Below are 14,443 nucleotides of genomic sequence, written 5' to 3'. Positions count from 1 at the left end.
TTATTCAAAAATTAATATCTCGTTAAATATTGCGAATTTTGCAAAATGATAGAGGACTTTTCGATTCAGTTTAGTCCATTCTATTTACCCATAAGCGGTGATACACCTATTAAGAGACACCCTGTATATATATATGTATCACAAGTTTATAACACACGGCTGACACGGCTTTTTTGGCTTTGCTGCTCGTTGCTTTTGCTATTCGTTTGGCTGAACTTCAATAAGATGCGGCAAAATGTATTTTGCGCCGGAAGTGCGCCATCTAAGTAACATTTTTAACCAATAGTAATGAATTGCTGCGACTGCACACTGCGCATGGAAGAAATGGCACCTAAAGATGACACGTCCATTGGCTATCACATCACATTTTGCCGCGCGGCAAGCATTTCCGCGTTCAGTGTGCAGACAGTTCTCTGGTGCAGGTGCCTTGAGTGCACACTGGCACTGCACACAGTTTTCAATCCGAAAACTTTGATCGTTTTAAAGTCTCATGGGCTGCGGCTTCAGGAATTCACGATATATCATGTTATCCTTGTTATTTACCGAAATGTTAAACAAGGATAAAATGATATCTAGATGCACCTAGGTGAAGTTTCTGAACGCAGCCATGAACACAAGGCTTGATCTGTTTCTATCTTACTAGTTTACTACCCTGCTAACTGCTTCTGCAGCGCTCACTAATCCTTTTTCGTCGTTTCCGTTAATAGAACGTGTGGTTTGGAAACGTGATCTTTTCGTAATTAATTTTTATCTGCATTTTCTCTTAAAAATCCTCGAAAGTAATTATCAAAATGCCTCCTAAATTTGATCCAAATGAAATAAAGAAAGGTATTTTATTTATATTTTTTTGTATAGTATAAGTGAAAACTTTTATAATCTTTATAACCTAGAAAAAAGTGCTAAATTACTTATATTTTTTTCCATATCAGTATATTTACGATGCGTTGGTGGTGAAGTAGGAGCTACTTCGTCCCTTGCTCCTAAAATCGGTCCTCTTGGTTTGGTAAGTTTAAAAAGAATAGAAATTTTTAATGGAATATTCTATATTCTCTATTTAGATTATTTGTATGGCTTTCATTTAGTGTCCAATTCTGTCATTTATAATAATAATTCTTGTAAATTATAATTAAAATTTAAAATTAAAATTGTGATACAGCTTTTATAATAATAATTACAAATTTTTACTTTATTTTTACTAATTTTTATTTTGGCAAACAAATTGATTTTTTTTCAAGTTCTATGTGGCATTAATTTTAAGTAACTTGATCGCTATGGTATGGGTAACCAATGATTCACGCAACATGAATTGTGTTAATATTTAAGCAATTTTAATATAGTAAATTAACATTAAAGCAATTATCTATATTCTTATATAATTTTTAAATTGAGGAAACGTTTTTATTCTTTTTTTAGAGTTCAAAATGAACTAACATTTTGTAAAAGAAATATATTTTATAAAATTTCTTCTCTGATATGTAGTTTTGAAATATCTAGATTTATTTTAATTACATAAATTAATTACATATATAGAGAAGAATGTTTACAGTTGAAATGAAATATTTAAAAATTATGTTTTGAATAAAAATTTATATATTCTGGAGTAATTTTTAAAATGAATTATTCACAAATTTATAAATAGATAATTTTATTTTTCATGATTCTAAATAGAATTTAATGATTTCATTAAAAAATTTAATTTTATTGAAGATATTTTCTTAAATAAATTTTTTCTATATAATTGTAGATTGTGAAATGTGTTATTTTTTCAAATTGATTAAAAAGAGTACATAGTTAGCACAGTATATTAATAAAAAGCATTGATTATGTATATCATTATGCTTGTGTTCCGATATGCACTGCCAGTACTGAAAGTCTATAGTATATGTAATATACGTTATAGATTGATAGTACTGCCAGTGTCTACCGGAACACAGCCTACGTATTGATAATTATTTTAGTCTCCAAAAAAAGTTGGCGATGACATTGCCAAGGCTACCAGTGACTGGAAGGGTTTGAAAATCACAGTTCAGTTGACTATTCAAAACAGACAAGCTACGATCTCGGTTGTGCCATCTGCCGCTTCGTTGATAATTAAAGCTCTGAAAGAGCCACCCAGAGACCGTAAAAGGCAAAAGAACATCAAGCACAGTGGTAATTTGACATTTGACGATATTGTTTCTATTGCCCGTGCTATGAGATCAAGATCAATGTCACGAACACTCGGTGGTACCATCAAAGAAATCTTGGGCACATGTCAGTCCGTGGGATGTACTGTAGAAGGTAGACCACCTCATGATCTTATAGACGACATTAACGCTGGAGAACTGGAAGTTCCGGAAGAATAAATTTTGGTAGGTACAGAGCTCTTAGTTCACTTTTTTTCATTTTTGACATAATTTAACAAAATTTTAATGCTTACATATAAATATATATATATATATATATATATATATATATATATATATATGTATAATCATTATTTAATTTGTGATTTATTATTAATATAGTCTTGAAATTATTCAATTTTGATTTTAACTTAGTCACAATGAAAAGTTAACTTTGAGCTCTTGGTAGGGGTTGGCATCCCATCCACCTGTCTAACACTGACATTACTGAATTGTTGTGTGCTAGCAGGCATTTAGCCATTGAGGAGACAATCTCAATAAAAAAATCATGTTTTAATCATCTTTAATTTGCAATGTAAAAATATGTGTTTAATAAGTATCTTATGTTTGTTTTTACAGATATTGTAAGGTGCCGAAAATAAAAATACTTTAAAATGGAGTTAAAAATGTGTTGCAATTTCTTTAATTAACCACATATCTTTAATTAATCACATGTATATTATCTTATTTAGTTTTATTTTTCAAGTACACATGATACGTATTACATACACAATTATTAAATTGAGCATGATTAAAAAATTCTGCTTCAAAATATTTCACAAATTTGAAATATGAATAATTCTTTATAAGTTTCTGTAAAATAATGTTAGAAAGTTGATTAATTCTTTTAGAATTTCTTATCTGACAAATTACTTGGAATCTTTGCGATATAATAAAATAATGTATACAAATTTTATATATTTGTAGGATGTTAAAATGTCCCATAAAATTGTGTACTTCTCTTCAATTCGGTATATTTCTCTTTTAACTATTAAATATAAATGTATAGCAAATAATATTTACAAACTTCCTAAATACTTTAACAAGTGCAATTAGTAATGACTTGTTAACTGAAAGTTTATAAAAAAATTAAATTATAATTATTTTTATATTATCCTTAATCTTGTACTTCATTATCAATATTCATGAATTAATAATCTATTTACATATAATATATTTTTGTCATTTCTCATAATGATACAAAACGTTTTTGAGAAAAAGAGAATTCTTTTTTTATATGTTTAAAATATATACACATATTTTATTTGTTATTAAATTGCATCAAAATGCATATCTTGAGCTCAAATTGCAATATCAAAATCACAAAAAGATACTGGAAGAATTGGTAACGCAGAAATAAAGACTATTCTTGTACATTAATCATAGACGATATAAGTATAATAAAATAAGAAATCTATTAAGTTTATAAGTTCCTTTTTTGAATTTTTTTTAAATTATTGACCCAATACGTGACCTCTTCCCCAGTTATGTCCCCCAAATATATTTCTTCCTTGATTTTGTTGTTCTCCCGCTCTCTGTGCAGGTACATTGCCAAACGATCGGATTCCACTTCTTTGAGGTGGAAAATAACTTTCAAGTATCTTGGGGGTGTTGAGTAATTCTGGGCCACCAAGTTCCTGGGGATACTTGAATTTCAAGAAGACATACAGATGTCCTACTAGAATCCCAAACAATTCCATCATACCGCCACCGGAGATAATCAAATTAAATCCAAATAAGACCCATGGCAGATACATGGCTTTGAATTGTGTACCTGGCGACAGACATTGTTTGTATAAGCCAACATAATACAATTGCATCCTCGCAATATAATATTTGTAGAATTAAAAAGATAAATTGATTTAAAAGAGAGAAAGAGAGAGCATACCAAACCAGAAGTTTACAATGGCATCTTTATTCAGCTGACACCACACATACAACACACTAAGAACCATGGGGTCCATGAGCAGGGGGAAATCGCCGATGAGTCCGATGATAACGCAGCATATCCAATTGAACAGCAGAAGGAAACAATAATCCGCAGGCTTTCCGTCGTACTCTCCGCGCTCTAGTCTTAGTGAGTAATTGTACAAAAAGTAGCAGTTGATCAGCAAGTGAAAGCCGGTGCGCTGGCTGAGGGGATAGTAGAAGACACTCGTCACAGCCCGCCAGATTTCGAAGTTATTCAGAAATCGGTCAGGCCACAACACCAGCGAGTGCGGACTCAGAAAACCGAATCTGCCGAGTAATGTCAGTACCGCGGTACACAATAGCCAATATCTCGTGAATATCGGTAGGGAATTGAACCAGTCTCTTACATCCGACATTTTACGCGCGGTTCTTACAGTGCCTTTTGTGCTTAACAATAATCGCGCGTTACAATTAATCGCGAATCACAGCCAACGATTGTGGAATAATGATGTGCACGGATTACGATGTCCACGACAAGTGTTTTTTCCAGGTTACGTGTACGTTAACGTATGGCATAGGCATATACATAGGTTATAATCGTGGATAGCATAACACGCGTGCGCGGCGTGCGCACCATCAACCATGGCTGCGTTCCGCAAAGCGCATCATGCGCATGATGTATCATGGTATCCTTGTTGTTCACCAAATGTTAAACAAAGATAAAAAGATAAATCTTGCGCATGATGCGCTTTGCGGAACGCAGGCCATGTATGATGAGGCGAGATATGATGAGGCTTTGTTTTTAAATATGAATTTAATTTTGAAGGGGACGTAAAAATGGATCTCATTTTAATTTAGCGTGTTTTAACATTCGTATGTACTTGGCCGAACGAAATCGCTGGTCGGAAAAAATTATTATTTTAAATCGTTTGTACTTTTTATGAAGAAGTTTTTTAAAGTGTAATTCACAGATTTCTAAGAAAAAATATAATTAATTATAATGCAAGAAACAACAACAATCTCATAAACTTGACAGAACAACTATCACAAACCTTTTCAATTGCACCACAATTCTTAGAAATCTAAGAAATCTAATCTAATTTCGGTTAAATATATATATATGGTCCAAAAATATAATTATATACTATATATTATATAATTATATACTATATATTATATAATTATAATTATATACTATATAATTATAATTATATACTATAATACATCAAGAAACAACAATCTCAGAACAACTCACAAACCTTTTCAATTGCACCACAGATTTCTTAAAAATCTAAGAAATTTAATCTAATTTTTAAAAAATCTGTAGTGCAATTGAATTAAGGTTTGTGAGTTGTTCTGAATTTGTAAAATTGTTGTGTTATTTTTTGTAAAAAGTATAAAATTAATTATATTTTTGGACCTTGTATTTAGCCAAAATAATTAGCCGGAGGTAAATTAAATAAAGTATATATTTCATTAAATTTGTACTTCGTATATAAAAATCAAGTTAATGAAGTGATATATATTAAAAAGATTTTGTGAGTTATTGAGATAATTTTAATGAAATAATTAAATATCATGATATTTATAATAATTGATTGAAATATAGATTTCTATAGGCACTTATACTATTTCCAAAGTAGTTCCGATCGGTATTATAGTATCTCTCTAGTATTTCAGATATAGTAATTCATATTTTTCGGTCGTAAACAGGGGCTTTTTCTTGAAAAATTTTGCATACGAAAATTAATTAAACTATCATACAGTATGGAAGAGAAATCTATAAGTATAATATACGTATAACGTATACTATATATAATATAGTATTTTCGTACATTTTCGTATGCAATTAAAATTGTTTAAGAATAAGGTCCCTAGTTGCTTCAAAACCGCTAAGCTTTTATCACCTAGAAATTTGTAAGCTACCCGAGAAATGGCAAAAAGTCATAGATAATAATGGGAAATATTTTTAATTATTAAGCTTTTTTTTATATGTTCTTCAGATAAAGATTAAATTTTGCAATAAAAGCTAAAAACTTTCTGCTATATACACCATTTAATACATGGTTCAAAAATAATTAACTACAATTAACAGAACAACTCACAAACCTTTTCAATTGCACTTCAAAATTCTTGATAAAAATTATAATCGATTTAAAATAATAATTTTTTCAATCGGCGATTTTGCTCGGTTAAGTATAACTTACATATAATGTGAATAACTGTTTAGACTGGTAATTCAATTTTATACTCAAGATGCCTTAAGCATGATCTCGAAACTCTGTATGTACGGTATATTCAACTCATTGATTAAACTATGAGTCTAAATACTGCTCATGACCATCAAATTCATATCTTAACTTAGTCGCTAACAATTAATGATTTCTTAAACAATAGGTCTGTTACTTTTTATCTGAACTTTTTGCATTATTCAACTTTTCTCTTTAATAGGGAAAAAAAGAAGAAAGATGAACCGTGCACAAAAGAATCAGCTAAAAAGAATCCTTTCTCATTTTTTCGTTTCGCACAAAAATGCGTCGAATAAGCATAATTTCATCAAAATCAAAAGTGAGAACTAAATAATTACCAAATATTTATGGTTTTGTAATTTTCGATATTAAATGTAGCTTTAAATTCAAATTCTGTTTTCCGAATTACTTATGTATTATATTATAATGCACAATAAAAATAAAAATAAAATTGTATATTATCTTTATGTGTTCTTAATCATTTGAAATTTAAGCTCTAGAAATTTTTAATAAAAATTCCATTTCAGACATGTGTATATAAACAAATTTTATTTTAAGTTTTCATACATTATATTAGCTATGAATCGTCTTACATAAGCAAACATTAATTATACGAACAAACATATACATATAGTAAAAGATATTTATCTCACTTATACATAGAAAAAAATTAAAATTTTTTATTATAATAGAAAAGCAATCATGTTATTTTCATATTCATTAATTTTAAATAATAGCTTTGGTAATAATTTTATTTTCATAAATATACATTAATGGTAAGGGTCTAATAATTATTTTCAACGCTTGTGTGCATACAGAACGGATTAAATTGATCAGTAGAACAATCTTATAAGTTTATGCGAAAAAACAATCCAGTTTATACATGGAATGTGCAATGTCAGACTTCCTGTAATTCGAAAGTATAGTTATGTGCGAAAAAGATATACATGGAAGGCTTGTCAAGTTGATACATGCGTATAAAGAGAATGAGTAACACAAAATACACATACATATATATATATATATATATATATATATATATATATATAGATATAGATAATTTCAATCCAATATCTCCAAACCATTTATATATTATTCAGGTGGTTGCTGTTTTAAGTGCACCATTCTATATATATAAACATATATAAACTGACGGATATAGCTATGTTCCACTTTCATTGTCCTCGTCACACAGAAAATTTAAAAGCAAGAGTAATAAATAGTGTTTTCGACTGCAGTGAATTTTGATCGATCCGAAGTCGATTAATGACATCACATTCTGTACTTTGGTCTGATTGGATGAAATCCTGGTACTTTAAGGTTTTTGGTTTCGATCTCGATCAAAACCCACTGCATTGGAAAACGTTAAAAGATAAATGTCTGTGCACATGCTTCTCTCCCCCCTCTTTTTTTGTGGTCATGATGTACAGCTTTTTATAGAAGCACTCCTCACACTTCTAAACATCTCACTGCTCTCCTAGCAATCGAAACGCGTATAAAACTGAGCTGTTCGCGCAAACGCATGCTTATTCGTAAATCTTTATTATTTCATTAATTATTGCGAAAATCGCAAAATGATACAGGACTTTTATACTCATTGTCAGTTTAGTCCACTCTATCTGCACACGAAAGCGCTGTATAAGGTACTGGACAGGACGGAATTGAAACAGAACTGAACAGGATCAACACATTGCAATCGTAATGATTTCTCTGACAGAACAGAATTGAAAACCTTTTTACAGAATTGAAATAGTACATAAAATGTAAGCGCGCCAGATACGAAATTGTAGTAAAAACGAAAAAAATTTAAAATTACATTTTTTTGTCGTACAGTTATTATCTGACGTAAACGTTTCATTAGTATAAAAGTACTGTAGCTCATATGTACAAAATGTATCGCGCGTATCGGATTACGATGAACGAATAATAAAAGCCTTTTCAGCTACGATTGAAAGCGTAGAAAAAAAAAGAAATCATTACGACTGCAATTTATAGTAATTCGTATGCTTAGCTAAGATACAGAATGGTAAACAGAGCATCAATTGCGTCTAGCAGTAAGTGTTACAGTTTGCAAAAGATGGCTGCAATATGTTAGATAAGGGCAAATGTATGTGTTTGACGATATCGTAACAAATTGATTAAGATACTGAAATTGAAATCTGTTTTATCGACCTTGTGCGAGTTCAGCCGACCTGTCAGCATCGCCTTAATAATTATCAGATACCCTATGTATATCACGCGCGCGTCTTATTTAAATTCTATAATCACAGTTGCATTGAAAGAAGAAATTAAATTAACAAGCTCTCATGTACGCATATATAGATTATAATAAAGATTTTATTCATCCTGAAATTTTTTTAGAAACGTAATAAGTATTGCTATGTATTATTGGTTGAATCCGGTGGGAAATTTGACGTATCAATGAGGAGTTCTTCATTTATGTTCTGCTTTTCATCTGATTCGTATTCTTCGACGTCTTCACTTGAATCCGTTAAAGTTTGCGGCCCAGTAGATTTGTACTGAAATGCAGAATGCGATAAGTCTACTTCAACCGGGAATAATGTTACTGTTGATAATAAATCCCGTGTATTGGCGTAATATTTGGCTAGACCTGCCGCAAACTTGTGCAACTGCCACACAACATCTTGAACATGTTTATTGTCCAACAATTCCAACTTTACTAGCACGTCCGAACGAAGCTTTGCGAATCTCGCACGAGCTTCTTGTCGGCACCTCAGTACCAAACGATATTCATAATTGCCCGTTTCCACGCGATAAAGAGGCTCTTGTAGAGCGGCGCAGCTCTGCTCTTCGTCATCTAATTCTTTCACTTTCAAACAGTAGGACAGATATTCAAATTTTGCATCGGCGTACTTGCTAATGGTTAACCTTGTATCTGGTATGGCTTTGTTAAGATATGTTCCCAAGTCACTCAGTATTGGTTTCAGGGTCTTTAACATCATCATACCAAACTTTTCCATTTGTCTATGCTGCTCTCCAAATTGTCTAAAGGCCTCGCTGGCACGCGGCTGCGGTTCTCTAACTCCTATGGCGGCAAAAGCATCTCCAAATACTAAAAACAAAAAACAATTAAATGAGTAAATAATGTGTAATAATTCTGTGCTGCTTCTGATAATACTCGAAACTTTTATACCTTTATAAATTTGTGTTAGATCGAAAAAAGCATGTAATGTAGCTTTAGCATGCGTAACGAGACCTCTATAGAAATTTTCCGTGCGTTTTAACATCATCAATCTTTGGACAAGAGCATCATTACAAAGAATGGCTCGCGATAGTCCAAGTGCATCAGCCGTAGTGCTACCCATCCCTTCGACTAATCTATGCTTTACCTACAAAAACAGAAATTTAGTTATTATATGATTTTAACAGTGAAAATTATGTTTATATAATATACACACGCACATGCGCACGCACACACACACACACACGCGCGCGCACGCACACACACACACACACACACGCACGCACGCACGCACATATACACAAGGTGTTCCAAAATTCGCGAATCAAAATATCATAGCAAGAAAGTCTTCAAAAAATTAAGTAAAAAAGCAGTAGTTTTTGAGGTATAAATTTGACCAATTATAGATTACAATTAAATGGAAACATGTCCGTGAGTAGCGTGTCGATATTGTTGCGCACTTCACGCGTGTAATCTATAATTGGCTAAATTTAAACTCTTATATCTCAAAAACTACTGCTTAAAATAAAAATTTACAAATAACTTTTTTTACTTAATTTCGTAAAAAAAGTTATTTGTAAATTTTTATTTTAAGCAGTAGTTTTATATATATACCTTTTATATATATATATATAGTTATAGTTTATATATATATTTAGTTTATATATAGTTTACTATACTATAGTTTACTATAGTTAGTATTAGTTTAGTTTATATATATATATAGTTATAGTTTATAGTATATATATATATATATAGTTATAGTTTTATATATATATATATACCTATATATATAAATTTAGGTGTGTATTTATATACACACATAAACACAAACTCACCTTTTTTAGAGCGATATCGAGCGTACGACCTTGTTTTGGATCGGCATGTAATTTGTTATAATTAATACTGACTTGCGAATCGCAGGATTGTATCATTTTTGCAACCTCCACTTTAGTTTTACCCTTTACTGATGCTCCATTCACTGCCACAAGTTCATCGCCTGCTTGAAGAGTACCGTCTACAGCAACAGGTGTATTGTCGAAAATTTGTACAATATAAAGACATGGACAAAGTGGTGCGCCGCCGCCGATGCTTATACCGATTAGATTACTAGTATCTTTCTGTATTATGACATTCCCAGATGTAATTGTCATACCCTTGAAATTTAATTAAAAATATATAATATAACGTGATCTTTAAGTGTTAAATTTTTTAGAAAAAGTTGTTGAATATATAATAAAAAAAATACTTTAGTCTTTATAAATTTAAAATAAATATAAGTATTAAATAAAGAATCCATAGGTATATATATAATAAATAATTTTCTATGTGCTATAAAAATCATATTAATAAATTACTTGAAATATACATATATTAAATATTAATCGTATACATATTAATATTTCACAATTTACAAGAAACTTGTTTATACGAACCTACATCGTTGTCAGAGTGTGAATAATAAATAATTTCAATTTAAAAGATAAAATATGATATAATGAAATTCAATACATATTTACGCACGATACAGTTAAATTAATGTTTCAATCTGTGATGTGAATCCTCTTCAATGAATAAAGTTTCCCCATATGGTACCAATTCTTTCCTCTCACGCGACAGTCAGTCAATATGGTCATTAAATCAGAGTGAGTAATGTGAAAGTCCATAATTAAAATGTAAGTAGTTATTCTTACCATAAAGAAATTTTTAAAAATAAATTATAGATCAATAAATAAAATAAAATAAATAAATATAAAATAAATAATAACTTTAATTAATCGACTTAAGTAAAGAAAGAATCAGACACTGAAAAGGATCCATATCACGGATCGAGACGTTTGTGATTTAACTGTATCGTGTGTAAATATGTATTGAATTTCATTATATCATATTAATTGTATGGTGCGTAATTATGTACTGGATTTCATTATATCATATATATTTTATGTTTTAAACTAAAATTATTTATTCACGCTCTGACAACGGCGTAGGCTCATATAGGCAAGTTTTTCAAGTGAATTTTTTGATTTATTTGAGCCACATACATAGTATATTATTCTATATATTAATATTATTGAAATTAAATCACAAAAGTAATTTTATTTTAATCATTTTATACGTATATAAATAAAAATGTATGTAAATGGTGTATAAATATAGTACAAGCCGATAAAACAAATTTTTGTCAAGTAACTCGAAGTAAAATCACTAATCAAATTAGGTATTTCTTATAGATTTTCGATCCCGAGAAACAATGTCACTGACCAAATTGCTCAATCAGATTGCACAATCAAATTTTAAAGTTATTTTGAATTTTAAGAAAAATTAACAATTCGTAGAAAAAAAAGTATAACTGTCAATAAAGTAGTAAAAATAGATGGAATAAATTTTGACTTACATGTTCCTTATTCAAGGAATTAATACGTAAATATAAAATTTACTTACATTTTACTTTATTGATGCAAAGAATCAAAAGTTGTTTTACAAATAGTAAAAATGTGTGTTTGTTAAGAATACAGTATGTAGAAAAGCGATAGCAAAGCATAGAGAAGGCACTTCCACGTAATTCAAAATGAATAATGGTATAGATCCATTTGAAATTAATGCTGTTTTTAGCATAATGTAAGCCATTTAACTATAGATTTTTTTAAATGCAATTAAGAATTTAAAATATAATTTTCCAAGATATTTATTACTTAGATATAGACACATTCTTCCTATTAAAATGTCAAAATTTGAATGACTTATTTTCAAAAAATTAAAAATCGTTTTTCATATTAAAATTTAATAAAATATCTTTTATTCTGAAAAATTTGTTTTTAACAGCCATTTTAGAATTTTTTTCTATAGACTTTTAATAAAATATTAAGATTTTACGAAGAAAACGGAATTCGTACATTGAAATTTAACTATTTGTTCTCGCTAATTTTGCCAAATATAAAGAAAATGCTTTTACATTGTATTTTTGACAAATATTTTTGTTATTTGTGATAATTTTTATCCTTTGCTGCTAATAAAAAATTAATATGCAAATCAAATAATTCACCTATTTTTATTATTGACGGTTAGTGTATTATACATTTTTTCCTACGAATCGCTGATTTATTAAAATTAAAAACAATTTTAAAATCTGACTTAAAAGCAATTTAGCAACGGTAATGTTTTTGTTACCAAAAATCTATAAAAAACACCTATTCTGAGAGTTGATAAACATTTTTTTTATTAGTCTGTGTAATTAATAAAAATAGCAAAATTATACAAATAAAGCATAGCAAATTTTTTATAATCTATATGCAGGAAGTACATAAAAAATATTATATTTCATTATTATAAAATGTCTTATTAAAAATCAATTGATATAATTACATATTTTTATGCAAAAAATTATCACATAAATGTTTTATATTACATTCAAAAACTCATGAAAATTTGTTAACATTATCTAAATAAAATTGTATAAATATTTAATAATATCAATTTTATGCTATAATCTTAAGTTTTGATAAAAATTCAAATTAAATTAATTAATAAAAAATAACTGTTATATGTATTCTATTGGTTGTAGTATTCTTATAATTTTTTAAATAATATTCCTATAATATTTACATAATACCTTGGTGCTATTAACATTTTTCATGATGAAATGCTTAATACATAACAAAATTTACAAATAGTTGATGGGTTGCTGCTGTACATATCAATCTTGTGTAACCAATATTATATCTGGTCTAGGTTCCAAATATTGCAACAAAGTGAAATTTGGTATGAAAAAAGATAGAAGCAAAAAGAAGTATAAAAAATCAATATAATAGTGCATACATGCGATCTTCCATCACAGTCAGCTGATACGTTTCCATGCTAGCCGATGGTACGGTGGTCAGAGCGATAGACGTTTTATCCAAAGTTATAATTTCTTCAGACTTTGAAGCATGCTAGTATTTGCAAATGTTGTTGGAATAGTCGAATCGCTTGTTAAACTTTTCCACCGCACCGTGGCATTCAGACATGCATTTTACGACCAAAAAAAAAGCACATTAGGACTGTAATATAACATAACAAGATATAACAAATTATAATTTTAATGAACATTAATATTCACAATTAATCTTATACATAACCAACATTTTATCCTCTTCAAAAAAGAAATCATCTTCAAAGTCCATGCCCAAGCCAGTCATACTTGTTAATATCTGAAATATTGGTGATTGTTATTTACACATCCACATCGTTCCTTTTACAGTCTCTAATTTATTCAAAATGTTAAATTAAAGATAAAAATAAATGTTATATGCAAAAGTTATTACATTAAGTTATTATTTTAAGGTAACTCGAGATAAATCGATGTGCCTCTCATGCGTTTTCACATTTAAATAAAAAACCAGAGATAACAATATGTAATGACTGATAAAACACGACACCATGACAATTAACGTATGACCGTATCTCAACCTTTGAGTATATGAAGGTGGAATGCCTTTGTTCTTTGTAAGCCGCAAGTGAGTCCAAGGGTGCGTTCCGTATTAACGTCCGGAGTGTCCGGACGCATGGATCTAAGAATCTATGGATGGAGCGCAAGGCAATTCGATTGTTTAATCCGCGGTAAGGGAGGTGTAGTGCTGTCTCTTTCTCGGATAGAACCCCGTCGAGTGTTTTCGTTGTATACCCGATGATTCCCGAAAGACTAGATATTCGCTTAGAATATCCGCTTAGATAACCTTAGAGTCCTAGATTATCAGAGAAGCGCGACCGGTGTTACGAGTCCTGATTGGACACGCAAATGGCCAATCATAAGATTGATTTATCGCTATTATAAATGGCTGCCGAATAAATCAAACTTATGATTGGCCATTCGACGCCATTTTTAATATTTTCTAGTACTTTTGCGATACTACCATAAGCCGGTCGCGCTTCTCTGA

At 29.8% G+C, this 14,443-nt stretch overlaps 3 protein-coding genes across 11 annotated transcripts; 1 reads left to right on the top strand and 2 right to left on the bottom strand.

The window, feature by feature from the left end:
• Positions 1-652: 652 nt before the first annotated feature.
• LOC105448558 (60S ribosomal protein L12) lies at positions 653-3,081 on the top strand. Its single transcript, XM_011687208.1, has 4 exons — positions 653-828; positions 930-1,003; positions 1,959-2,351; positions 2,745-3,081. Exons 1-3 carry the CDS (start codon positions 792-794, stop codon positions 2,343-2,345), a joined length of 498 nt encoding a protein of 165 aa, XP_011685510.1. The 5' UTR covers positions 653-791; the 3' UTR covers positions 2,346-2,351; positions 2,745-3,081.
• A 41-nt stretch (positions 3,082-3,122) lies between these two features.
• On the bottom strand, positions 3,123-4,679 carry LOC105448557 (derlin-1). Its single transcript, XM_011687207.1, has 2 exons — positions 4,054-4,679; positions 3,123-3,939 (listed from the first exon to the last, which is right to left on the bottom strand). The coding sequence occupies exons 1-2, from the start codon at positions 4,490-4,492 to the stop codon at positions 3,620-3,622; spliced, it is 759 nt and encodes a 252-aa protein (XP_011685509.1). The 5' UTR covers positions 4,493-4,679; the 3' UTR covers positions 3,123-3,619.
• Positions 4,680-8,644: 3,965 nt separating this feature from the next.
• LOC105448556 (PRKCA-binding protein) lies at positions 8,645-14,188 on the bottom strand. Of its 9 annotated transcripts, XM_011687202.1 has the most exons (7): positions 13,832-14,187; positions 13,650-13,717; positions 13,347-13,567; positions 13,141-13,255; positions 10,367-10,685; positions 9,480-9,675; positions 8,645-9,398 (listed from the first exon to the last, which is right to left on the bottom strand). In XM_011687202.1, exons 4-7 carry the CDS (start codon positions 13,155-13,157, stop codon positions 8,704-8,706), a joined length of 1,227 nt encoding a protein of 408 aa, XP_011685504.1. In that variant the 5' UTR covers positions 13,158-13,255; positions 13,347-13,567; positions 13,650-13,717; positions 13,832-14,187; the 3' UTR covers positions 8,645-8,703. The 9 variants fall into 9 exon arrangements, with proteins under 9 accessions (XP_011685504.1, XP_011685503.1, XP_011685502.1 ...); XM_011687201.1 differs by having other exon boundaries at positions 13,141-13,567; XM_011687200.1 differs by lacking the exon at positions 13,141-13,255.
• Between the last annotated feature and the right edge of the window lie 255 nt (positions 14,189-14,443).

The sequence above is a fragment of the Wasmannia auropunctata genome, unplaced genomic scaffold, assembly GCF_000956235.1.
Source record: "Wasmannia auropunctata unplaced genomic scaffold, wasmannia.A_1.0 LD336083.1, whole genome shotgun sequence".
In the NCBI taxonomy this organism is placed as follows: domain Eukaryota; kingdom Metazoa; phylum Arthropoda; class Insecta; order Hymenoptera; family Formicidae; genus Wasmannia; species Wasmannia auropunctata.
Note: the sequence above shows the minus strand (reverse complement) of the source record. Positions and strands in the feature narration are given on the sequence as shown.

Bases quoted from the DNA above. Each gene is read 5' to 3' on its own strand.
- LOC105448558 (XM_011687208.1), top strand. From the start codon at position 792: ATGCCTCCTAAATTTGATCCAAATGAAATAAAGAAAG. The intron at 829-929 runs GTATTTTATTTA...TTTCCATATCAG, and splicing joins TCCAAATGAAATAAAGAAAG to TATATTTACGATGCGTTGGT. The intron at 1,004-1,958 runs GTAAGTTTAAAA...TAATTATTTTAG, and splicing joins AAATCGGTCCTCTTGGTTTG to TCTCCAAAAAAAGTTGGCGA.
- LOC105448557 (XM_011687207.1), bottom strand. From the start codon at position 4,492: ATGTCGGATGTAAGAGACTGGTTCAATTCCCTACCGATATTCACGAGA. The intron at 3,940-4,053 runs GTATGCTCTCTC...GTCTGTCGCCAG, and splicing joins CATTGTAAACTTCTGGTTTG to GTACACAATTCAAAGCCATG.
- LOC105448556 (XM_011687198.1), bottom strand. From the start codon at position 13,705: ATGACTGGCTTGGGCATGGACTTTGAAGATGATTTCTTTTTTGAAGAG. The intron at 10,685-13,648 runs TTGGTTATGTAT...TTAAATTTCAAG, and splicing joins TTTTTGAAGAGGATAAAATG to GGTATGACAATTACATCTGG. The intron at 9,399-9,479 runs GTATAAAAGTTT...TTTTGTTTTTAG, and splicing joins TCTAACACAAATTTATAAAG to TATTTGGAGATGCTTTTGCC.